Source organism: Rissa tridactyla, chromosome 4, assembly GCF_028500815.1.
Source record: "Rissa tridactyla isolate bRisTri1 chromosome 4, bRisTri1.patW.cur.20221130, whole genome shotgun sequence".
NCBI classification, from domain to species: domain Eukaryota; kingdom Metazoa; phylum Chordata; class Aves; order Charadriiformes; family Laridae; genus Rissa; species Rissa tridactyla.
In genome coordinates this window covers 13,517,385-13,541,652 of record NC_071469.1, presented here as the reverse complement: position 1 = coordinate 13,541,652, position 24,268 = coordinate 13,517,385, and the positions used below count along the sequence as shown (strand labels likewise).

General features: G+C 41.5%; 1 protein-coding gene across 2 annotated transcripts in view; it reads right to left on the bottom strand.

Moving 5' to 3' along the window:
* The window catches only part of DENND2B (DENN domain containing 2B), a 179,214-nt gene that overhangs the window by 40,589 nt on the left and 114,357 nt on the right, over window positions 1-24,268 (bottom strand). For both annotated transcript variants that reach the window (XM_054200675.1, XM_054200677.1), the window contains 7 exons: window positions 14,099-14,247; window positions 11,165-11,380; window positions 8,256-8,352; window positions 7,267-7,311; window positions 4,776-4,960; window positions 4,015-4,124; window positions 1,837-1,906 (listed from right to left, as the gene is read on the bottom strand). In XM_054200675.1, coding sequence (XP_054056650.1) covers window positions 1,837-1,906; window positions 4,015-4,124; window positions 4,776-4,960; window positions 7,267-7,311; window positions 8,256-8,352; window positions 11,165-11,380; window positions 14,099-14,247 — 872 coding nt within the window. The remainder of the gene's footprint in view (window positions 1-1,836; window positions 1,907-4,014; window positions 4,125-4,775; window positions 4,961-7,266; window positions 7,312-8,255; window positions 8,353-11,164; window positions 11,381-14,098; window positions 14,248-24,268) is intronic.

The window sequence follows — 24,268 nt, the reverse complement described above, 5'->3', positions numbered from 1 at the left end:
ATTCAACGTTCTTGTGTATACATTTTTTTTTATTGTGGCTGATTATTTCAATTTCAGCCTGATCCAGGATCAACTGTTTTGCATTTCACAAATGTAAGCTCTGTGCATGATTCCAAACTTGTTAACATTCCCAGAAATATAAAAGTCATCATAAACCACCTTTACCTGGTAGAGTGAAAACATTCCATAATTTAATTCTAGCTAACATTTTCTGAGGTTTTGTTATTTTTTTCCAAATATACCTTATTATCCTTTTAAATGACAACACATAAAAAAAGTAATTGAATTGTACTACTGCCCTACATCTTGTTATGCTTTTTTACACCAGCAAGGATACCTTCTAGGTACTCCATTTTTTTCTCTCTGAATCACCCCCTGACCAGCCCTACATTTACTGCAACACAAGCCTTCATTGACATTTCCTTTCAACATATAAACCTTGTCGTGGCCCACACTTGTACACTGTGTTATACAAAGTAAGCAAGTCTCTGTGATGCTACCTATGGCAAATGCCGCCCACAGAACTGATAAACAAGTTTTCTGTTATGTTAGTTTAAACGAAACTTCTTACAAATAGAGGAACCACACACAGCAATACCTCCCAGACAGAGCATCTGCTGTCTGCACGACAAGGAGCTTTGCCATAGACAAAAAGCAGGGTAAGAGCAGGGTCAGGTACAGGCAGCATGTAGGATGGAGGGTGCTGTTGTAATAACAGCGAGCTGCTCTGTCTACTGGAAGCCATTGAAAGCTACTGAAGGCAGGTGCTCCCTGCTTGGAAAGATGGGAAATGATGACAGAGGGAAGAAAAGGGAAAGTGCCAGTGTCCCCTTCTTTTAGATAGGGGGTACCTATTTACAAGTCTGCAATGCTGCTGCAGACATTCATTTTCCTCAGAGTACGCAAAAGGCTCCTGCAGCATCCAGTATCCACATAAGCTCTCCAACCAAGTGTAGGCAACTGTCCTGTGAACCGCCGTGGCTCCTCATCTACTCACTCGCAACCAGCTCCAAACCTATCTGAGAGGCGATGAGCACAGGCTAGTGCAGGAACAACCAACTGCTTTATGCTTTGCTGCCATCCAGTCAAGTCTGCAGGATGGCCAGCAAAATCCCTGTTTGCACCGTGCTTCACCTGCCTTAGTACACTTTGCAAGCCTTTGCGCAGTTTCCTCCCCCCGGCGCTGACATACACGCACTGTCACGCTCTCAATTTATCAGGTAACCAGTGATTTTCCAGGTGATGAGACAAAACTGAGTCAGGTCCCCACACCACCAGTTGACCACACCTGGTCACGAGGACTGAAAAGGAGCCTGAGAAGCTAGGCTTCCTGGCACTGGCATCAGCTTATTGCATGGTCCTGAGCAAATGGCGATGGGGGCACGCTGCACGCCCTCCACCATGGTTGCCCTCCCAACTCAACAGGGTGGCTTCTTTCCCTACATCATGGACCTGCTGCAGACTGATTAGGCAGTGCTGGCAGAGTACTCTGGAGATGTAAGCAGCTGTCCAAAAGATAAATGCTACTCACAGATGTTTAGAAATACCACATTTGCCTTTGTTTGCAGTGTTGTAGTGTTTCTGATTCTGCACGTAATATAAAGAATTTTAAAAGTGCTCACACAAGAAACTTTCCACATTCTTATGAATTTCCTACAAGACAGCCATTACAAACTCTTATTTAACTTGAGCTCCTTACATTTCTAAATTTCAGAGTCAGTAACTGTTTTCTTTAAAAAAAAAAAAAAAAAAAGAGACACCCTCAAATTTCAGACTATAGTTTTGAGATATTGTTTAACAGAATTCTGCATTTTAAGGTGAAGGTGGTGTACTTACCAACAGCCTCCTGCAATAACCAAACCGCCGGCTCCCATCTTCTCCAGTCAGCATGAAAGAGAAGGTCTCACTAGAAGAAAATAAATTGCCCAGATCTTACTATCAGAACTACAGAATAGCTATGAGGTAGATCATTTAGAAAGGGATATTGCCTTATCGAGTGAGAGATTCTACCCCCTGGAGGATCTTCTCTCCCTCTGTCCATCATCTGGATATACTTCGTGGACAAATTCCATCAGCAGTAGAGCAAAAATATCTGCACAGTTGTGGACAACTGTCTTATTATAAGAAGAGATGGGCACTGAATTTCAATGATGTGGCAGTCCCTTTGTACTGCAGAAGGAACGCAAGAATCAGATTTTGAGGGCAGTATTCAAATGCTGTATCTCCCTTACTTTTTAGCTAGATCCTGTCTTTGGACTGTGCTTTGCTCTTAAAGGGAGAACCTTAGATATTCTCTAAGAGTAGACAAATCATTTTCTAATCCAGAAATAACACAGATTTCCAAAATCCAGTTCATTTTATACCCCTGTCTAGGATAAGTATCATTTGTGACAGAGAAGTAAAACAACAGTTTAAGGCTATAATTACAGCACAGGTAAAGGGATGGGTCTGTGAATTTGTGCCTGACTGAGAAACATTCCTGACTGCTTTGCAAGTTTTAAATAGCATTATACAAAACACTTTTTCTTTGTGCTAGAATGCCAGGGTTTATATAATTATAGCTATGTATGGGAGGGATATCTTGTTTCACAAACATGGGCTCATGAAAGGTCTGCCTAAGAAAGCGGCAGCAGAAGAGGTGAAATATTGTGTAGGGAGGGATGTGTGCTTCTCATACCAACATTGCCCACACTGTTGTCTGCTTCTGCTTCAGTATTTTCAATAACTCGCTATTCGGGTGCTTCCAGATACTGAACAATACAGCCAAGCAACACAGAATATAACATGATTATGTTGCATGTACCATAAGTAAGCCAATAAAAAGTTCCATACATATTCTTGGCTATAGAATTTCCTGCAGATGAACATTAGTTCCTTGTCATCATTGAATGTCCCTCTATACACACTCTGAACAGATCTTACATCATTTACACACATCTCAGACCATGCATCTTAAAAAGCCATCTCATATTCTAGGGGAATATGGGGAGACCCTACCTGGAGTACTGCATCCAGCTCTGAAGTCCCCAGTACAAGAAAGACATGGACCTGTTGGAGTGAGTCCAGAGGAGGGCCACAAAGATGATCAGAGGGATGGAGCACCTGTCCTGTGAGGACAGGCTGAGAAAGTTGGGGTTGTTTGTTTAGGCTGGAGAAGAGAAGGCTCCAAGGACACCCTACTGTGGCCTTTCAGTACTTAAAGGGAGCTTCTAAGAAAGATGGGGATGGACTTTTTAGTAGGGCCTGTAGTGATAGGACAAGGGGTTGTAGATGCCCCATCCCTAGAAACATCCAAGGTCAGGTTGGATGGGTTTTGAGTAACCTGAACTCATTGAAGATGTCACAGCTCATTGCAGGGGGGTTGTACTAGATGACCTTTAAAGGTCCCTTCCAATGCAAACCATTCTACCCCTCCTGGCTATTCTACTACTTCTCCACCTTCAGATCAACAGGTTCTGACATATCAATGCAGGGGGAAAAAAAAGACACATTTTTTGAGGTTTCTTTTGAATGAAAAAGAAAATGCAAGCCTGGCTCTCCCTTCCCTTGCCCTTCTCCTGTAGTCATTCATATGCGAGGGAAAGAAGATAGGGGTCCTCTGCTGGCACAGAGCTCAGCTCCAAAAAAATTTCAGAACAGCATTGCCTTGAGACAAATGAAGAGGCGTCCTACAATGTTAGACAAGCATGTTGGGGTAAATGACTAGGGCAGGTGGTAGGCAGGGCCCTGTTCTTTTTAAGATTTATTTTAAATACTTCCATTTATGCTTTTGGGTTTTGAACTGAGAGGAGCCTTCAAGCCTTTTCCCCTCAGCCACACAGGCCTGTGAGGCAGGCAGAATAGGGAAGAAAAATAATACAGAACTAAAAAAAAACCAATTAAATACAGCTGCTTGAGCCTGAAGTGGCCAAGATTCAAACTGCTACTTCCTTAATTGGGCATCAGCGAGCCTGTGTGGCTGCTCTGGATGCACTCCCTCAGCACCGTGCAGCAGAGGAGCACCGGGGGGTTTACCTGTTGTATTCGGAGACAGGGAGCCAGTCCTTGGCATCAGGAAAGCAGAACTGAGGGATAGCCTTGAGACGCTCCTCTGCTTCACGCATTTGCTTGGTTGGTCTTTCCAGCTGTGGGGGAGAAAATTGAGGTTCAGCCACTTAACTGTTAATGCCAGCTTCACAGCACCTTTCAGGAGGGGGAGTTACTAACGAGCTCTGAAGAACAAGGGCCCATCAGCTTGTTCTTTATTTGTGCATGGCAGAGTAAGGCATGATGCCAGGACAGGCTTATAGATGCTAGTACAATAGAAATAATCACTGCTGGGGTTTTTGTAACTTTTTTTTAAATTGCCCAAAACTCCCTTGTTGCACAAGGGCCACTTAAAACATAGTCCTAACTCAAATTCCTTTCTGCTGCAAGAGCACAAGAGAAATGCCATAGATCAGCAAAAGTCTTTCCATTGACTTCAGCAAGTTCTGGAACAAATCCTAATATAGCCAAAATGAGTTTAAAGTGAAATATTTAGAAAACTAATTTAAACACAGTCTTTAAAGCACCTATCATCAGGCCAAACTCTCCAGCACTGGAAAAGATAAATTTGTAAATGGGGAAAGCTTTCAGCCACCTTCTCTATGACCTTCGCTTTGTACAGATCACTTTGGAAAAATTATGAAAGTTGAATTATTAACTCCATTTAAAAAAATGGATTTCTTTTAATTTTTCCACTTACTCACTTTATTGATCTTAGCATGAACTGTAGATAAGAATTTTTGTTTTACCTTAGGAAACTGATACGTCACTTCTGGGAGGTAAGTGTTTTTAGAGGGCTTCTTTTTCAGTGACACTACCACAAAATACTCAAATAACTCCCGTTCCTGCCATTCAATCAGCTCCAGTTCCAGGGTTCGATAACTTGGAGCCCTCTTCAGCATTGACTGGATGTGTACTAGACGCTGGGTATGAGCTAGCATTTAAAAAAAAAAAAAAAGAAAAAGAAAAAAAAGAGACAAATTGTTATGTAGGACTGTAATGTGTATGTGTAAGCCAGAGCCATTCACAAAGGACTGTTTGCTAGCCTATTATTCCAAGCATGTTCTCCTTTCGAAAGCAAACCTTCATACTGTAGTCTTCCTCGCTAATTGCACCCATATATCAAAACTCTCTCCAAGCACTGAAGTGATGCAACACTAAGTCACCAAAATAATTTGCAGTTCATAACTGTTACCCTGACAAAGGTCTGCTTTTTCTTTGCGCGTAAGACTAGCTTATAAAACGTTATGTGGGTGTGCAAATGCACTAGGGCCTCCAGGGTGACACATATAAGGCCTCAATTGGCTCTGGTTTACGTTGGTGAAAAACAGCTCTGTGACCTGTTCCTATGTAGCACAGGTTTATGCTAAGAACTACTGAAGGTGTATTTTCTCCTTCCCTACAGCACAGGCACAGTTCATACAAGCCATGGAACTATCTCCGGGGAAAGGAAGGAAAGATGAGCGAATTGCGTCCTGTGGGATTGCTTTGCTTGTGCCGATTTGATTGAGAGGCAATCTTAGATTCATGGTCACATCCAGTCCTGATTCAAAGATATGCCTGGAGCCAGTGACTTGTTGCTAGAAATCTACAGTGGACTAGTCAGTAACATCATTACCAGAACTGGTAGACCAGTAAGTGAAAACAGATAAGGAAAACCAGCTTCCTGCATGCTCTTCCCCACCTCTTCACACCAGGATCTCAGTGCAATGGCAAATGAATTACTAGCAGCACATGTCAATCCCTTAAGGCTATATTCACTGATGCTGCCCACAGTTTGCAACCCTTGTGGCAGAGAAATAAGATGGCACAAGCACTTGATCACAGCAGTAATTAATTGACAGAAACAAAGGGAAATCTCTTGGTGACCTGCTATCATACAACTGGTTCAGCATCACAAAAATAAAAACTGATTTTGATAAAGCACTTGGGTCTTGGTGTGACTGCACAACTAGGGAAACTAAATCCCAAGAAATAACCTGCCTTGTCCTGCCTTGAGACAAGCCCATGCTGATGGCCAGTGCTTCATATTTGCAAGACGTGAAGCCAAAGAGCCCACCCCACCCCAACAGATGGGGACCCAGTAGATCCTGTCATGCTACACATGACAATTGTACCTTTGGCTCAGGATGCCCTAAGACCATGAATGTGAATATAAGGTCACGCAGGAACAGTCGGTTAGGGAGCCATCAAAATGAAGATCCCCCATTCCACAACGATGGGGGAAAAAGCTCCCCAGTTTCCAGTGAAATAAGATAACAAGAGAGAGGCCAGGCCCTGTCTGTCTTCTTTCATGGGCTATAAGCAAAAGCATATATTTTTTGACACAAAGAGAAGCAAAACTCAAAGCGCTTTTGGGCCAGTACCTGTCTACAAAGGAGCGATGAGTCTTTTTCCACGCACCACTGTACAATGTTGCATAGAGCTTGTTTTGGGTGGCCTTACCACCACCAATCTGTAACAAATCTTTTTCCCTAAGACAATTTTTTCCAGCAAGGCTTCCTGCATGAATAGTAAGCAGGTGACACCTGCGGTAGATAGGCACGAATGCTTGCCCCTTATCTTATAACCACAGTTCCATATTCTTGGGTTTTTTTCCCCTCACTTACTAACAACATGATAGATTTTTAGTAATAAAATCTGTTGTTGCTGCCTTCAACTTTTTTATAGTTCTCTCTGTGTATCAGGACTCTTGAAAATGAGGGACTAATTTACTGGCCTGGCTCAAGCAGAGTTTGTGCAGGTGCTGTGCACTGATAAAGGAATTTCTGCAATTTGGAGACTGCAGACCTATAAAAGAGTATAAGAACCTCTATGCTGGATCAGACCCAGAATCTTGCCTCCAGCAGCAGCTAGCACTAAACACTTAAAATAGCGTATGAATAAGAAGAGAGCATATTTATCCAATCTCGTCCCTCTAAGTTTGCACCCAGTAGTCAGTCTGGAAAACATCAGCATCTGTGAAGTGGCTGACAAAGCAATTCTATCAAAGGTCCTGTTCTTCATTATATCACACAGTTGCCAAATCCTTGTTAGATCCTCACAGCTCATTTTGTCCTTGCTTTCCACGTTCATGCTCCTGTGTTGGAAACTTTGTGAGCTCTGCAGTAATGGAGTTAGAATAGCTCAGGAAGGAAAATATAGGCCATGGACAGGAACAAAGTGCAGTAGGAGGAGAATGTACATTGATAAGGTCTGTGACAGTGGCTGACTGGAAGTTAATGAAGGCTGACCTCTTACCTTTAAACCTGTCATCTGAGTCACTCTCACTCTCGCTGTTCTCATCTGCAGAGGAGATAGAGGGATCAGTTAATGCAAAACCAAAGCAAACATAAACTTGGTTGACTGTGGTGAAGCTGGGAAAAAATCCTATCTCACACCGAGCCTTGTGATCCACGCGTGCTCTCTCCTCAGTTTTAAAACATCTTGAAATAAACAGTTTGAATGACTCCTTAGATTGTGTTTTCCTTGGATTAAATTTCAATTTGGCTTGAGAATAAGAGCTTCATTTTGATGAAAGTGCAAAATTCATTCTCCATTGCAGCAATTGATTGCACTGAACCTCCAACTATGCTAAGCTACAGAGGTGAATGTGTCATTTGGAAAATGGATTGTAACCCTTCCACTTCTTTTTCAGACTTTAATTTTTGGGGAAAAACGTTACGCAGCACTTGAGAAGTCAAAGTAAGCTTTATGAGCTTTTTCTGTCTGGGCAACATTTTTGATCACCACAATTCACCAATTCACAAATGAGAGTAACGTGCAAAAGTAACCGTATGACAAGATGTATTGCTGATGTGTACTCACATTAAAGCTCTATTGTACTCCTACTACAAACTGAATTTCTTTTGGGCCCCTGCTTTTCCAGAAGCAGTCTGAAGTGCAGTGTGAGTTATATTCACATGCCAGGAAAAAGCATGAATGAATTACAAGCTCAAAACTGTGAATTCTGGACAAAACCTACAGATGCAAATTACTTAAAAAGTGAACTAGAGAAGAAGCTGGATAAGTCTAGCTGATCATGGGATTAATAGGATAGACAATGCTGAGAATCTCATTTATTTTTAGCTCATCCCCATTTTCTCCTCTTGCAGACACAAAGTTATCATTGCTTGTAGAAGAAAGTTCTAAATAAAGTAGAGCCTGGGGTAAATGTGAAGGAAAGAAGGGAATCTGTTAATCCTGTAACATTCAAAGGGATTTACTGAACCATGATGCTTGTGTCATACCTCGTAGGGATGCTGTCTCAATATTGGACATAGAAAGTTTCTTCAATCGTTTTTTTCCTCTTTTTGCACTGTAGATGGAATTGATTCTTTGGACAAGCTGGAAAATAAGAAAATGAGGAATCAGTAAGACCAAACACTTTTCTGCCAGGAGACTTTTAACTAATCTATCCAAACAAAGAATTTGACCATGGATGATAGGCCAGCTGAACCCCCCCAAAACCTTTAATATTTCAAAGTGCATTTCTTATCTCTCTTATTTTGAATCCCATTTGTTTGAATTATTTATTTTTAATCTCCCTCCTTTATCTATGGATATATTTTGAAAAACAGTTAAATAACTCAGAAACCTAAATCCCATTTTCAAAAATCACGTAGACATTTGCAATAGAAGCACAATTAGCCTGAGGATTCAAAGGTAACTGTTATCCTCTACCACTTCATTCCTCTCTCTCTGTGCTACTGTTTCTCTCTTCACTTGCATTGTCTAAGTAGCAGTGATCCATTAGCCATTTCCAACTTGGCCAAACTGTCACGGACCTTAAGATCGTATTCTTATTTTGAATATAAGAGTAACACGTGTGTTAGCACCTCTCTGAACTGAGATTTTAGAGTATTCAAATAAGCACAGGAGATGGTCCTAACTTTTTTAAAGCCTTTTCAGGTACAGAGCGAACCAGCTGCTTTGAAGCTATATCGGATCAGCTGAGGATCTGGTCCATCTGGTCCATATCCTCCCTCCCTCTTCCAACTCGTGCTTTACTTACCTTACTTCACAGGTGCTATATCTACTTTCTCCAATCTTATCTACAAAAGTATTTTGAAGTTAGCTATTAGTGCTGGCTTTAGCTGGTGTTAACCAGCACTAGACAGAATTTTAACTCCTGCTAATCATGTTTATGACTTCTCCCAGGAGGGCAATTGCAGATAATAACTGTCTATCCAAAAAAATCTAAGATGACAGAAAATGTTAATGAGATGACTTGTGTTTAGTGCCTTCAACAAGAGGTTGGGTTTACTAAGAATTCACAGTTAAACAGAATATTATAACTTCTGAAGAGTTATAAATATGTAGCAATTAATCTTCATAATGTTTTATGACTCAAGAATAGTATATCGCATTCTGTAGCAGCTTTACTGATAGAACTATAATACAATTTGCAAAAGCTGTTTTACCTCAGCTTACAGAGAGAAACAAACTCAGTGAGAGAAACTAATTCACCATAGACACAGCAGAAAGTCAGTAACAGACTGGAACAAAAACTCATGCAACCCCTCCAAGAGAGGAAGAGGGTCTGGCCCAGAACAGACAGCCTGAAGTGTTAAAACTCTTGCTTGTTCTCCCACTTGAAGCAGTATTGGGGATTTTCCCTCTACATGCTGACTGAGCCATGTGCAACGCACCAGCAAGGCTCAGCTGGACCTTCTCTGCTCGCAGCCATGCGCCTGGCTCTGCCCGCTGGGCATTTGCACAGCACCACGGCACCTGGCTCAGTGCGTGTGCCAGCCCAGGAACTCCTGCACATAAACACTGAACAAGGCACCAGGAACCAGGAGTGAACCCCCTCTGGGATTTTTCACTCCCCTCACTGTGCTGCTCGGCACTGTGTCTGCTTCAGCTACTGCACCAGGGGTAAAATGCCTTCACTGTGGTGAAGAAAGCCCTGATGTTTAAAGCATTTGGATATTGATTCACAAAGCATCACTGGGGGTGGTACAGAACAGGAGTTTCTCAGGTTTGACTTTTTCTCTCTAATAACTGACATTTTCTCAATAAAAACCCGAGATTCTCCAGGAACATGTGATTCCAGGAGCTAGAGTTGTCAAAAAGAAATTATCATGAGATTTATAATAAAACTATGAACACTTATATGCTGAAAACATAATTTCTTATAAGGAGAATGTCTGTCCCTTAAATTGAAAAAGAAAAGAAAATTTGGTACAAAACTAAGAGTCAAAGAGTTCTAATCAAAACCAAGTAGTAAGCTACTTTGTAAGTTACTCTGTAACTTCCTTCACAGATGTATGCTCATTTGTGCAATTAAATAGTATATTCCAAGAAAGTAAAAAAATAGTAAATATTAAAGACATAGGGTTAATTTCCTCCTTTTTGTTTTGTTTCAGACTAATTGACAGGAACATAAAAATTTCCCTCTACTCACAGTATTTACAACCATGTACTTTAAAATATGCTCTCTAATAAGAACAGGAAAGAGCTGAATATACAGTAAAAATCAACGTTGTTCACAAGCCAAAAAAATAAATTATTGGCCATTCTCCCCACCTCTGTTGCTATTGTACTAGAAAAGGTTTGTTGTGGGTTTTTGTTGTTTGGTGGCTTGTGGTTTTTTCACATCACATTTTGAATTGGAAAACTCCTTGAAAAATGGAAAATTAATTTTTACTTCAAATCCATCACGACAACAGGGTTATCAGGATGGGGCAGGTTGTGAGTAAATAAAGAAAAACATATTAGGCCAATAATAGTTATTTTCCTGAGACCAGTAAACAAATGAGAGGGGAAAAAACCCACTTCAAATGCCTCTGCACGTTGTATAAAATAATTACTTAGCTGTCACACATTCCAAATCATAAAGTTAGGTACACAACAATGCTTAAAGAAAAGTGTGGAAAACAAAATTGGCTTAAAATCAACTCTGTGCAAAGATGGCAATCAGATGTTTGCTAATCTTAGACCAGGGCAGTTACCCACTCCTAGGGAAGGAATTTTCACAGTACAGCTGTAATGTAAAAATGGAGTCTGCCTTGGCTCCTGAGAGCTACTGTTGCTGTTTTAATCTCAATTTTCCTTTAGGATACAAAAATAGCTTTCAGTGATGGCTAAAGGAATTTGCAAGCTCTTGCAGACAGGTGACCCATCCTCAGCATAAGCCTGATCACCCTGCCAGTACCTTTGGGATCCTCCTGGCCCGCCGTGTAGACAGCAGCTCGCTTGTGGTACTCAGGCTGTCCTCATTGAGGCTGGAAGGGGAGGAGGGAATGCCAAGATGAGCCAGCAGCAGCATGTCATCGTGGCTGTGCCGCTTGGGCAGCCGTGGTAAGCGGTGGCTCTTCCTTTCTGACCAGTTCCCGACGCGCAGAGACTGGCTGCTGGGCTTTGAAGGTAGCTGCAGGAACAAGAACAGCTTGAGCTCTTCCCCTCCTTAGCAACACTCCGTGCAAAAGTAGCTCTTTGTGAGTGAACGGTGGCTACATAAGGACGTCATGCCACGTGAGCCACTGCTCTGCGGGGTACGTGAGAAGAGAGGGCTTAAGGTCAAAACGAAGAGACAGGGGTCAATATCTAAGACTTTATAGTTCAAAGGAAATAATAGGACTTTTGGCTTTGGTGCATTTCCATGCACCCACATCACATCAACTCTATGAGCCTTCAAACCTAACTTAAAGGCTAGGCTGACATCAGAACACTGACCCAATGGGCCTGATCCGTCCCTTTCACTTGCAGTAGTGAAAATCAAGACCGATTACACTGAAGTTGCTATTTTATCCTAGAAAAAGGAAACAGAAATTCAAGGTTGCTGTATTTCCATGGTGTTAAGATGTCTTAGGTTCTGACAATGTGCAGAGGCACAGTTACAGCTTTATACTGCATTCGCAAAAAATTCCCCTTAAAACATGAAACTGTTATAATTGCAGGAGGAAGGGAAAATCTCACTGACAGGATTAAGCACCAAGTAACAGCTATCTTTAAAAAACTGAGGCCCTTTTGGAGCAGTCCTTTGAGCAGCTCTGCCCAGCTCTCAGGAAGGTTAATTGTCTGGCTGGGTCCCTGCCTTCTCCTCCCAAACACAAACACCGTAAGAAGCCTAACCAGCACGTCTAGAAAAAAGTACTATTATGTCAAACAGCTGTCAATTGGCATTTGGTAATATTCTATTAGCAGTATTACAAGCTAAAAGCCTGCAGTAATAAATGTCCTACTTGTTCTACTTGGAGGGTTTATCTACTACAGTGCCATACTATCTGGGATTAAGTATAGGTGTTTCTGTATGCGTGGGTTTTGCAGCATAAAAACAATGTCATCAATAAAACATTATATCTGATGACTTCAAAACCTGAAAGTAGCGAATGGGAAAGGAGAAGACACAGTGGGATTCAAAATGACCACAAGCCAGTGTTTCTGATGTCTCTGCTTACCACAGGTTAGCATGCCAGGAAAATCTGCAGCAGTCTATACTTTAATTAAAGGAATTCTTTTTGGAGATGATTGTTGAAAGCCTGCTGACCTTCTGATCTCTTCCATCTTGTTTATCATCATCCATGACTGAAAAGTCACGTTGCTAATCCAGCTATGTTGCTATGCTGGAAAAACTGGGTGATAAATCGTTGCCAAAGCTGCCATTCTTCAGGAAATCGAGACTTTTCTATTTCTGGTCATTGGAGAATTACCCAGGCCCATACTTGACCTGCTCTTACTGTCTCTTCGCTTTATATATCAGCACAATGACAGCACAATTATGGCAGGACTGACTCCTGGCAGGGAGCTCCTGGCAGCATTTCAGAAAGAAGATACTAGAATAAAGATATCCCCATTGCAAAGATACCAGAGAGTACTTATGTATTGAGCAACTTCACAGACGTCATTTTAATCTGTATATTCTTTGGTCACCCTGCATAAAACGGAGAACAATGGACACTATCTTACTATGGACCTAGACAGTTCCTACCCTAATGGTACACCCTGTAGGACCTTCTAGATGCTACACAATTCCTGTTAACACACACACAGCCCAAAATAATTGTTATGCACAGTATGTCTCTTACTGCGAGGTTATCTGCATGGCTGCAGTTTCTGTTTCTCCTTACTCTGCTTGATTACTACTTTTCACTTGTTCCCTTTTCAGTAGCTTTACTGAAAACACTCCTGTTTTACAAATTATGTGCTAGGTGCATACTAAGAATCCTGATGATACTTCTTTTTCCTCTTGGACTGGGATGCTCACACGCACACAAAAGATACAAAAGGAAATATATTCAGTTTTATTCTAGGTCTCTTTACAAGACAAAAATGTAAATTGTTGTGGTCTTTTGTTCAACTGCAAATTTTCTGTTGATTGAGTGCAAAACAAAGTTCCTTTAAAAGGTGTTTTGAATCTCAAAATTAAGTATGTGATGAAATCTATATTTTTTCCTTATGAACACAATGATCCCATAAAGAACAAAGGAACCTGGCATTTCATAGCCTTCACAAAAACCAGACTGCTTTGGAAAATTCACCACAAAAGGGAAAGTCTGCAGAGTTCCTGGTCTTTTACTTTATGCTGTAAACACAACTTATACAGCCTTGCTAAATGCAGACACTCAGGTTTTTCTGATTATTTTATTATTAAGTTCTTTACTGGGGGAACATACCTGGCCTTCTCCATTGTACAATGAAACATGCCACGCTACATACCTCACATTAGCAAAGTCACAATAGGCCTCATATAACAATACATGGGCAAGATTAAGCAGCTGACTTTTTCCCTCCTGTCCCTACTAAAAGCCCAGCAGCAAACAGAGAGGCAATTCACAAAGAGGTGCAGCCATACAACAATTTAGGGCCAGATTCAGCTCATAAACAAGCAGTGGAAGGATTCTGCTTAAACTCATCAGGCCGTAGCCAGCACAAACAGCGATCAGCTTCTGCAGGGCAGTGCTGAGAAGCTGAGCTACAGATGCCGAGAGCATTCCCAGCAACGATTTATGCCTGTGATCTCACTCTTTTTCCAGATACCCTCTATCATTCAGTACGGCTGCTCTTCCTCCTATGCCGTGACTGATTTTCTTGCAAAAGTTTTAAATAAGCTTCGAGCACAGAAAAACCAGCGCCGTCACGCCGTTACCTGGGGAGGTGATGTGTATTTCCTGTCCTGCGGCGTCCACATCCTGTGCAAAGAATCTAGGGAATTCTCGGAGAGCTGATGGGATTTTCGGCCCGCGTGACGGCCTTTCAGCTCCACATCCTCGTACGGGTTTTCCTTGGGTGACTCGCCTTCACGTTGTTTTTTTTTTTTTTTAAAGAAAAGAAAAACAGTCAGGAATGTAAAGTTAAAAAAAAAATAATCATGTGAACCAAGTGAAAGGCTTTTTAAAAAGCTCCTCGGCTTTCAGCATGACTCATCCCTCTAGCTGCAGCTGGAAGTATTTGGAGGAGAACTTGGCTATGAGGTCGACAAGTTTCTTTGGGGTTTTTTTACTGCTTTTTTTTTTTTAAATAATAAAATGCAAAGATTTCATAAGATGTGCTTCTGAGCATCTGCAGCTGTGGAAAATTTATTGATATATAAAAGCTAAGGCACATAACTACTTTAAAGTGTATCAGTAGATTTTATAAATCTATAGCAGCCACTCACAGGGTGAAATGAATAGCAATAAATAACTGTTCTTAACATACCACCCTTACACACAATAAGACGACTTTTATTTGATGCTACCTTCACTTTTCTCTTCCCCTGAGAGAAGGCAAAGAAAGAATAAACACTTCAGCTCAGCAGTGCCAAGAGAGAAGATTGGAAAATGTAAAAGATGAGGGAAAAATTTCTGCCGTGACCATACTGCATCCTCAAAGTGTTCTTTAAAACACATACTGCCTCCTAATTAAGCAGCTATTCATTTCAATTTATGTAAAATTAATATCTCCCAGAAGGAAACTCATCTTGCCATAATATATAGAGGCTTGAACAGTTAATCACTAAATATTATATAAATGAAAAATACATCAAAAAGCAGATTGCACTCTGAATTTTTAGCATTTGAAAACGCGAACAAAAAATTCATAGTCCAGATTTAAGTGAGATCCAATATTGTTCAGCAGCCTAAGGACCAGTGGAATAACACATCACCTTCTCAAAACTTCTGGACTCACTAAACCTCTCACTGAACTAAGAAGCATGAAAATGAATGAGTGCCATCAGCAAAATGAACATTCTGTATCTATTTCTTCAAACAGTTCATAATCAGCAACTGGTTTAGAACTTCAGGTTTTTTGAACACAGGGTCTTTCCCGTTTTGCAACCATCTTACACAGAAAATCATCCCCAAAAAAGTGATATACTCAAATTCAAGACTTGAATTTGCAGAAATTTGAAACATGCAGGAAGTTCAAAGCTTTTGAACCAACTTCCTTTTGGTTTTATTTCTAAAGATTACTCTAAAACTCATGGTTTTAGTACAATATACATCGCAATACAAGCGATCAAATATAAGAAATTCAGATTGTACTACATACTCTATCAATTAAGAATTGAAAACAAAAAGCTGTAGCATGGTTATTATTCACACCATTACAGAAAATAATCACTGCTTTTACAGAGTAACAGTTGAGACAGAGGTATTTTGAATGAGAGCAAGGCCTGGATTAATACCCTGTTCACTTGATTACCAGGTTTTTTTGCTCTGGACAGAATATTACATTTCCTCATTGTACAAAAGAAAAAGTAGTTTGTACATTCTACTTTATTGTTAAGCCTGGAAGCGTGAGACTGCTTGATTCATCAATTATAGCAATAAGAGCTTTTGCTTAGCAAGTGCACATAATCAGAATACAAGTAAAAATACAGTTTTGCTTTGGTAGTGCATCATACTAAGATTTCTAGTTAAATATAAGCACAAGAGTGAATGTTTTAGCTTTGTTTTAATTAGAAGCCTGAATAACTGCTGCTCTTGAAGAATATTTGAATTGGCAATCACAGCTTATTATTTCATCCAGAGGGAATCCGATTCTAGAGGCTGCACTACCGTTGTAGTCAATCCGCACGCTGCATGGAGAGAACACCTTCGGGTGCATAGGGTACTTAGAAGAAAGACCTTTTAATTAGTGCAATGAACAGGATAAATCTTAAGCAACAAATATTGCTACAAAGATTTAAAGCAACAAATGTTCTGGGAGGACTATGAAATTAATTGATTCCTTCTGTAGGAAGAAAAATAAATGGATATTGCACACTAATTCTGTTACTTGTAAACTCTAGAGCTCTAGATATGATAATCATAACAACAATAAATGGTCAGCTTCACAAAATGCTGCTGCTTACACAAAATGCTGCTGCTTACTCACAGCTAACTGGACTGTACTAGCATAATAAAATTTCTTGTAAGCCCAAGTCAAGTATAGGTCAAGCAAGTGTTTTAGAATGGATTAACAGATTTCAAAATACCCAGATACATTAGAGAGTGCTTAAACATATGCTTCCTTGTGAAAAAAAATGTTATTACATTAGTCTGCATAGTATCCAAACTTCTGAGAAGAAACAAGCCTATCAGTTGAAAAGAAACCTTTTTTTAAAATGTAAAGCGCTTAAAAGTTTTAGGGTGATTCTCTTTCCAAGACACAATGTAAAACAGAATTGCTTGAACCCAGTTAAACTCAACATTACTAATGTTGACCTAAAATATTAAGTATAGAAACAGGCCCAGAGAAGTCTTGGATGAGAGGAGAGGGAGGAGCAAGGAACCATGAGCAGAGGCTGCTTTTCTGACTCAGATTCTCTACCAAAAGAAAGCTCGGGCCAAATTCCTCTTCAGTGTAATGTGGAGGTCAGTGGAGACACAACAGGGATTTTAACCCTTTCCCTAGAGCTGGGAGTCTTTCTTCAGATGACTGGATTGCTGTTCAAGCACACTTGTTTCTTTAATTTTTCTCATTTGCTTAAAAATCAAATTATTTCAGAATGGGATTTTTTTTTGATTTTGAAATTACGTCTTGAGAACAAATATGCCTCAACTATTCTTTTTTGTTGTTTGTTTGTTTTTTTAAAGAATAAACTTCCTCACCGAATCTCTGATAATGAGATAGTCTGAGCAATCTGAAATAACCTGGTTTTGCTGATTTGGCATTTGAACCCAGTATTTGGTTCAGCCAGCGAACCAAAAGAGAAAATTTATTTGTCTAGGTCTTCAGTAATTTTCAAACCTTAGACAACCACCATTTTTTAGTATATAGGCTCTCCCTGGTGGATAAGACCAAAACCAGACACACAAAAGGAGCACTAGGCACCCCGGCCAGCTTGGTTTCTGTGTGCCAAGAGTAAGAAGAACAAGTGATAAGAAACCCAATATGACAAGCAAGCTAAAAAGACGTGTGAGGGTACCCTGAGCTGCCTCAGAGCAGCATTTAACCTATCACTCTGCACCATGACTCCCTTCCATGGATAAAGACCTGGGAGCTGACGGCCACCAGCAGCTGCAGGTCCCACACTGGAGGGAGGCTCTGGGGAAGGGCTGCAGGGGTGGCTGCTCCTGTTGCTGCAGCACAAAAATGAAGAAAGTTTCCATACAGCTGGGCTGGCTGAGAGGTTTGCAGCTTTGATCTCTGCATTTCCCCTCAACACCATGACTTCTCTAGCCCCAAGACCTAGGCAAGGAACGTTCACAATTTGCAAGCTGCGCAGTGCTTTTGCATTCAGTTGGATTTGATGCAAAAGGAAAACACAATTCAATGACAGAGCAAGGAAACATCCTTGTTCCTTCCATATGGATGTCTCTATCGTAAGCCAAAAGGAGAAACATTATGCAGTATAGAGAACAGGCTTGTCTTAATGAGGCTGATCCAACTGCCACACAAGACCACAGCAGACTATTACTGACTTCAAAGGAAGCTGAATCAGACCCCCAGAACGCATATGGTCACACAAAATAGCAAGCCTTTGGCAAATACTGTCTCTAATCATCGTTCCTGCTTCCGGATCAGTTCCCTTTACAAGAATTTTTTCAAGTTTCCCATTCTCTTGAATTCTACGTACCGAATTGCTGAGTTAACACAGGACATTTATCTACACGACATTTATCTTCAGAAGACCTCACAAGCAATTTAATGATTGGTCCATAGAGGAAAGAAAAAAAAAAAAAAAGCTAAAATAACCAGTGATCTTTAGAAAAGTCCCGAGGAATGCAGTGCCTTGAGCTTAAGCATCGATAAGTTTCCTCCAGCGGTTGCAATTTCTCACTCCGTGATGTTCTGCGAGTCAGCCCCACCGAGTCCTGAAGCAGCACACAATGTTCCTCCACTCAGCCTCTCACACGTGGCAAATGGGAAGCAGAGGCAGACTCAGCAAGCCTGTCTCATGCTGAGAAAGGAGCGAAAAGTAAGGCTGAGGGGGAAAAAAATGCAGGCAGACACTTCTCTATAAATGGCAGAAAGCGTGTAAATGCATCCCTTCTTTCTAGATGGGAGAAATAATTATCAGAGGAATGAAGTGATTCACTGAGTACTGATTGTAACTCCTGCCTTTCACTGCCAGGAAGCGAGAAGAATCGAACAGTAGGTATACAGTAAAGGAAAGGGCTGTTTACTTGGGTGCCTAAATTAGGAACCAATGCTCACAGAGGAGTTACAGTCTCCAGAGGGTGATGCTGAATGCCCAAGTTAAGAGCCTATTGCCTTCCTTGCTGGCCACATAGAAAGCCCAGGCCCCTGAGCTGTATAGCTGAGTTAGGCAGAGTTAGCACCTCACAAATGTCAAAGTTTGTATTTCCTGCATAATACAGCATGTGCACAAAATATAGGGCAATTAATGTATTTTACGCTATAATGAACTGGGAGATGAAAGCTTCAGCCGCAATCCCAGGAGAGACTTGGGAAAAAGCAGCATATACCTCCAGAGGCAAGGAACTGGAAACAGTGGCAATAAATGGGCAGGAAAAGAGGCTCAGATAGGCAGAAGGAGAACTGAGTAACAGACAAGTAGAAGTACCCAAGTAAGCAGTCTGCAAGAACCTCTGATGCTTGTGGGACCTGAAACTTTTGCAGTGTTTCTGTAACAACAGATAGAAGGTGTAATATCAACGCCTTTCCACACATATCCCTCTGATGGCACCTACGAATTCTTGCACTACCTTTTTTTGCCCTCTGCCCATGACCTCTGTTCAGCTCTAGATATAGCCCAATTCATCCAGCTCACACACATTTGGTGCACACAAGCCCTCGCAAAAGATAAAGATAAAATACAACTGGGCAAGGAAGAGGCAAGTAGAGAAGGGTGGTTGGGGGATTCTGCTTTTGCTGCTGTTGAAGAGGAAGCAATGGGAATGAACGTCTGAGTGCAAGCACTGCATGAGGGAACAGCATGGGATTCATGCACTGTGCAGACTTGCAGCTCCCCAGCATCTCTGGGCACTTAAGTCCAAAGAACTGCTCAACGGTGAGAATCCAGGTGTGTTCTGCATATGCATTACTCATTTTATTCATAAAATTACACAAATACAGATTCATACCGACAGTGCTGGAGAAAAACTCAGCCACTGGCATGTTTACAAGCATGTTCAGATCAAATGGATGAAAACCACAAAATCTCCACACTCTCATAAAGTGTCTGAGCTTAGATCTTCAGTGCATAGATGAGCTCTTTCAACATCAGAGAAGCTGACACTATGCATCTCAGCTGGGGAATTTACCCCAGGAAACTGTAGAAAGAGGAATTATTTCAATATCAAATTACAACTAAGACACATTATAGCTGCTTTGAAAAGCTATTGCTGAACAGTACTGCTACAGACCATTCCCTGCTTATAATCCTACCATCCAGCGTATCACCTCAGTACCATGTTCTCAGCAAAGTAGCAGAGCATCTGCAACATGCAGAGTGACAACTCTAAAATGCCACCGGCCTTTCAAGCCCTGGTCCTTGGAGTTTGCAGGCAACAGCCTGTGCTTCCTGAACTTTCCCTGGTTTGCTTTACCTTGCAATAAAAAGAAACAATGCAGATACTTTCAGCTCCCTGCTATCTCTGCAGGGACTGCAAGAGCTTAGTGTTGTAATCATAATGAAGCATTAGATGGAGAAGAATAAGCATGGCTGATAAATGAATAAGAAATTTCACCCCCCAAAATCAGCCATTTAACATTCAGTCCAAAATCATGTGCATGAAAACATCTGATAAGCAGGAGTTAGCACAGTACAGCATCAGCATGCCTAAACTGCTTGCACTTCACAGAGATTTAACCCTGCTGACTTCAACACGGTCTCTGTGAATTTAAACTATGATTTGGGAGAGCAGCCTCATGGTCATTTTACTCTCTGTTTTAGTAACCTGCAAGATTGACTAGAAAACCAGGCAATAAAGCTGACACAACTGTCAAAAGAAGCTTTAGTGGATGGTATAGCTGTGAGACAGATTCCACAGAGAAAAATGGGGATCTAAATAAAGCATGAGATGATTATTAAAAATAACTGAAATCCATGTATCCCAAAGTAGCAACAAAGGAGCAACCTGATCATCAATAGGATCAGACAGCTAGAGTATTTGGCCTTTCTTTGACAGACCCATATGCATACTATTTGATTTAATGTGCTCTGGCTGCCATTACCCTACACTGTCTACTATTAAAATTGCCGCAATTACACTTTCCAAAAACTCACGTGCTTATTAGGCTGTGAGAGGCAGACTAGGGGCATGGAAGAAGACTCAAACATACATTTCCCTGATCACTGCCTGCACCATCATTTTGTATCAACCCTGGCTCTGTCTTTGACTAATCACTATCCAGAGACATCCTGGCAAGGGTCTGACTAAACACTCAAAATGTTTTCAGAGAAGCAACTAGCACAGCACTGCTGGCAGACGCACAATCTCTCCAAGTTTCCTTCAGCTTCACAGCAGCCCAGCAATTCCAGTTTCTCCCAGTACAACCCTTTTGATGTGAGAAGATAATATGACAGACAATAACGCAATACGAAAGCATGACAGGCAATAATGTGGCATGTGATGATGGGATTTTACTGGAAAGATCAGCTCGCTGTCTTTCTAACCTTTTTCCACGTTTACTGGAAGAACTTTGCAAATGTTCTAATTTGAAAGCAATGTCAAGCTGGAACGTCTTCCAACTGGACCTCAGTCATCATTTCTGCAGCTCTTGGCACACGCAATGGAGGATTCAGTAAAACAGCTAAATCATCCCATTTGTTACATGACATGCACTATGTCCAATTTACATCAGAAATCCAAACAACTCATCAGTTCAGGAGAGTCAAGGTCCCTTACCAGGAGGGATAAAGGGAGTGACAGGCTGTTCCGGACTCCACAGGGAAGGTTAAGCCACTGACATTCTCTCCACGCTCGGGATCTTGCTTATAGGTCCACACCTGCCTATTTTAACTGCTCAGGCACCCACATGGGTTAGGCTGCCCTGACACTCCACTTAGTAATGCTGATTTGAGACATATTGCTCCATCTCCTCTCTTATGAGTCCTGATGTGCTGGGAAATAGCTGAGAGACCCAGATTCATCTGTTCTCATCTCTCTGGAAAAGACTATACTTACCCAAGTACAACAACCTGGCCCTCATTAATTTCAAGGAGAGATGGCTACACCAAAAGGACATTTTGCTCCTCGAGTGATTACCTGAAACCTATATACAAGCCTTATGTGGATATGATTTTACTCAAAAAAAAGTAAAATCGGGCTGGTACCAATCTGACTGGTTTGAGGCTTTATAATCATTTATTTTTCTCTCAACTCTCTGACTGTGAAAAGGCCCATGCAAACCCACAGCTAGTTGTCCTGTTATAGTGCAGAAGTAAACAAGAAGCTGATTTTCCCCAAACTGAAGTGAGATACTCAACTTGACCGAGGAAAACAGCTAAACAATTGTGTGTAACTACACTGTTTCACTTTTCAGTCACCTTGGGTGTCAATTGTAACAAGGTTCAATTATACACCTCCAGGAGCACAGTTATTAAGTGGCTATCATCAGTCTAACTCATCTTAAGGTGCAAAAAATATTTGTCAAAAGAAGCATCCAGCTATTGAAAGGGCCCAAAATCTCCTAAATGTGACACTGAACAGGCCCAAAGAGCAGAAGGGTGCATAAGAAACCCTGTCCAGGAGGGCCAGCTGCCACTGGGACCATGGATTGCAGGATGGTCCCAACAGGAGCCCACCAGCAAGATCCCATTCAGAAATTCATCCTGGTTTTAGAGACCCCACAACAATGTTTCTGGGGCATTGTTTTACTTCCTAGACTGCTTCAGCTCTAGCTGTCAAAGCAAGCACAGTAGCTGTCAGCAGCTGCGTCTCCTTAACTGTCTCAGTTCTGCTGTTTGCCTCCTTTTCTTACTTTTCCCCCTCCAGACAGATTTCCCACACAATTTAACTATCACCTTTTATTTCAAGCTGATCTGAAATGATGTGACTCTGCTGGCTGAGCGCTTCACAGACTGCAGAAGAGCATTCTGACTGTCTTCATCAAATAGTTCTCAACAAACATAAATACAACCAGAGATGGGCCTGAACCCAAGCTCTGCCTCTGAACATTTATTTCTGAGCTGGGAAGAAGTCTATCCCCATCAAGAATGTGTGACTGACTCTAGTCTCCTCAATACACCACTAAGAAACTGTGATGTGGAGTTATGGAGAAATGAGAAGACAGAACTGAGTTCCGAGGCAAGCTTTCAAGCTGGCCTCTACCATCACAGACAGTATCAACACCCCAAATCAAAGGCCTGTGCTCTTTTAGAACCAGAACTCAACTGCTGAATCTCATCTTTAAAATAACAACATTTCAACTTTTAACTTTGCATAATTGTGGCATTGCCTGGAGGAAAGATTTTTTTCACAGGAATTCGTGCCAGTTGCCTGAACCATATACTTTTGACTATCATTCTCTTGCCCAGGTTACATGCCCCTCTTTAACAGCTAATCCATCTGCCCAGGTTCACGTTCCAGCTGCTGGAGTCTCCTTGAGACTCAGACAGTGAGTATTTGATGGACTCCATCTTCCACAGTATATCCCAAAATGTCAGTTTAAAAATACCTGTATTTACTAAACAGTAAGAACAAAGGAGCCCCATGCTGCTGACTATACCAACTGCAAGATTAAAGGAGAGACACATGGCCAGTGATCTACACAGCACTGGGACCTGCTAGCAAGCAGCTCTAAGTTTTGGCACTGACACCTACCATGCCTTTGGCATACCACCTGACTTCTGGCATAGACCAGGCCTGGCTACGTGTAACTGGTACGCACATGCTGGTGTCCCCAGACTTTGTGTTCCTAGGGACTCTGCTGCCACTGAAACACCAAGACTTCCTCAGGGCAGGAGCAGACACTTATCTTCCTCCTCACCTTGAAAGATCTATTTCAGCCCTGGAGATTCCAGCAGATCTATGCACTGGAAAAAGGTCTGGCAGGAAGCCTGCCAACCAACACAGAGGAAGGGCTAATGTCACCCCAAACTGCTGGGCACACGCCAATGTAAGTGTCCAAGCCAGACAGAGTATGGGTTTGTCCACTGCAACCCAGCACGGTGAGCACTCAAAAGAGCTCTGGCCACAACGTCAAGCCAGTCTTGTCCCAGAAAAAAGTACTGCCTAATTCCACCTGGGGACTCTAAAAGAGGTTATTCATTAGCGTTATCTTTCATGTTAGTTAACGGAGTTCTAAGAGTGGACCACTGCAATTTAGTGAGCAGGCATCAGTCTTGCATGTGAGCCAGTCAGGCAGAATGGGAACCTTACTGGGGCAAGACCTCTCTGCACTAATATACGCGGCTGAAATAAACCCATTCTTACACAAAGTGCTCTTCTTATTGCATGAGACTAAACCTGTTAGAAGACGAATAACCTGATACTCATAATCCTGGGCTGTGTGTGGAATAGTCCACCTATGACTTCAAAAACAGCAGAGAAGAAAGAAACCCTGTTAATCACAGATCTTCAGGAAGCAAAAGCATTTTAATCACTATCATTCTTCTTGGAAAAAAATATGTTTTTAATGAGGGCCAGGCAGCTGTAAGAGCAAATGGCTCTTGCTTGGACAGGGCAAATGGAGTTGTGTGACTTCAAATTAAACATTCTCAATCTACAATGCAACACACACAGCCAAGCTGAGCAATGTGTCTCCTGCACATCTATGTAATGTCCTCTTAGAAAAATCTCAAGCTGTTCTACTGCATCCAGCACTCTGAGGAGTTACAGAGTAAGAAAGCTTGCATTGTCGAAGATTTCTTCCACTATATTTAATTTCTGAACTGTGAGATCAATTTCTCTTACAAACACAAACTATAATTTACTTGTTT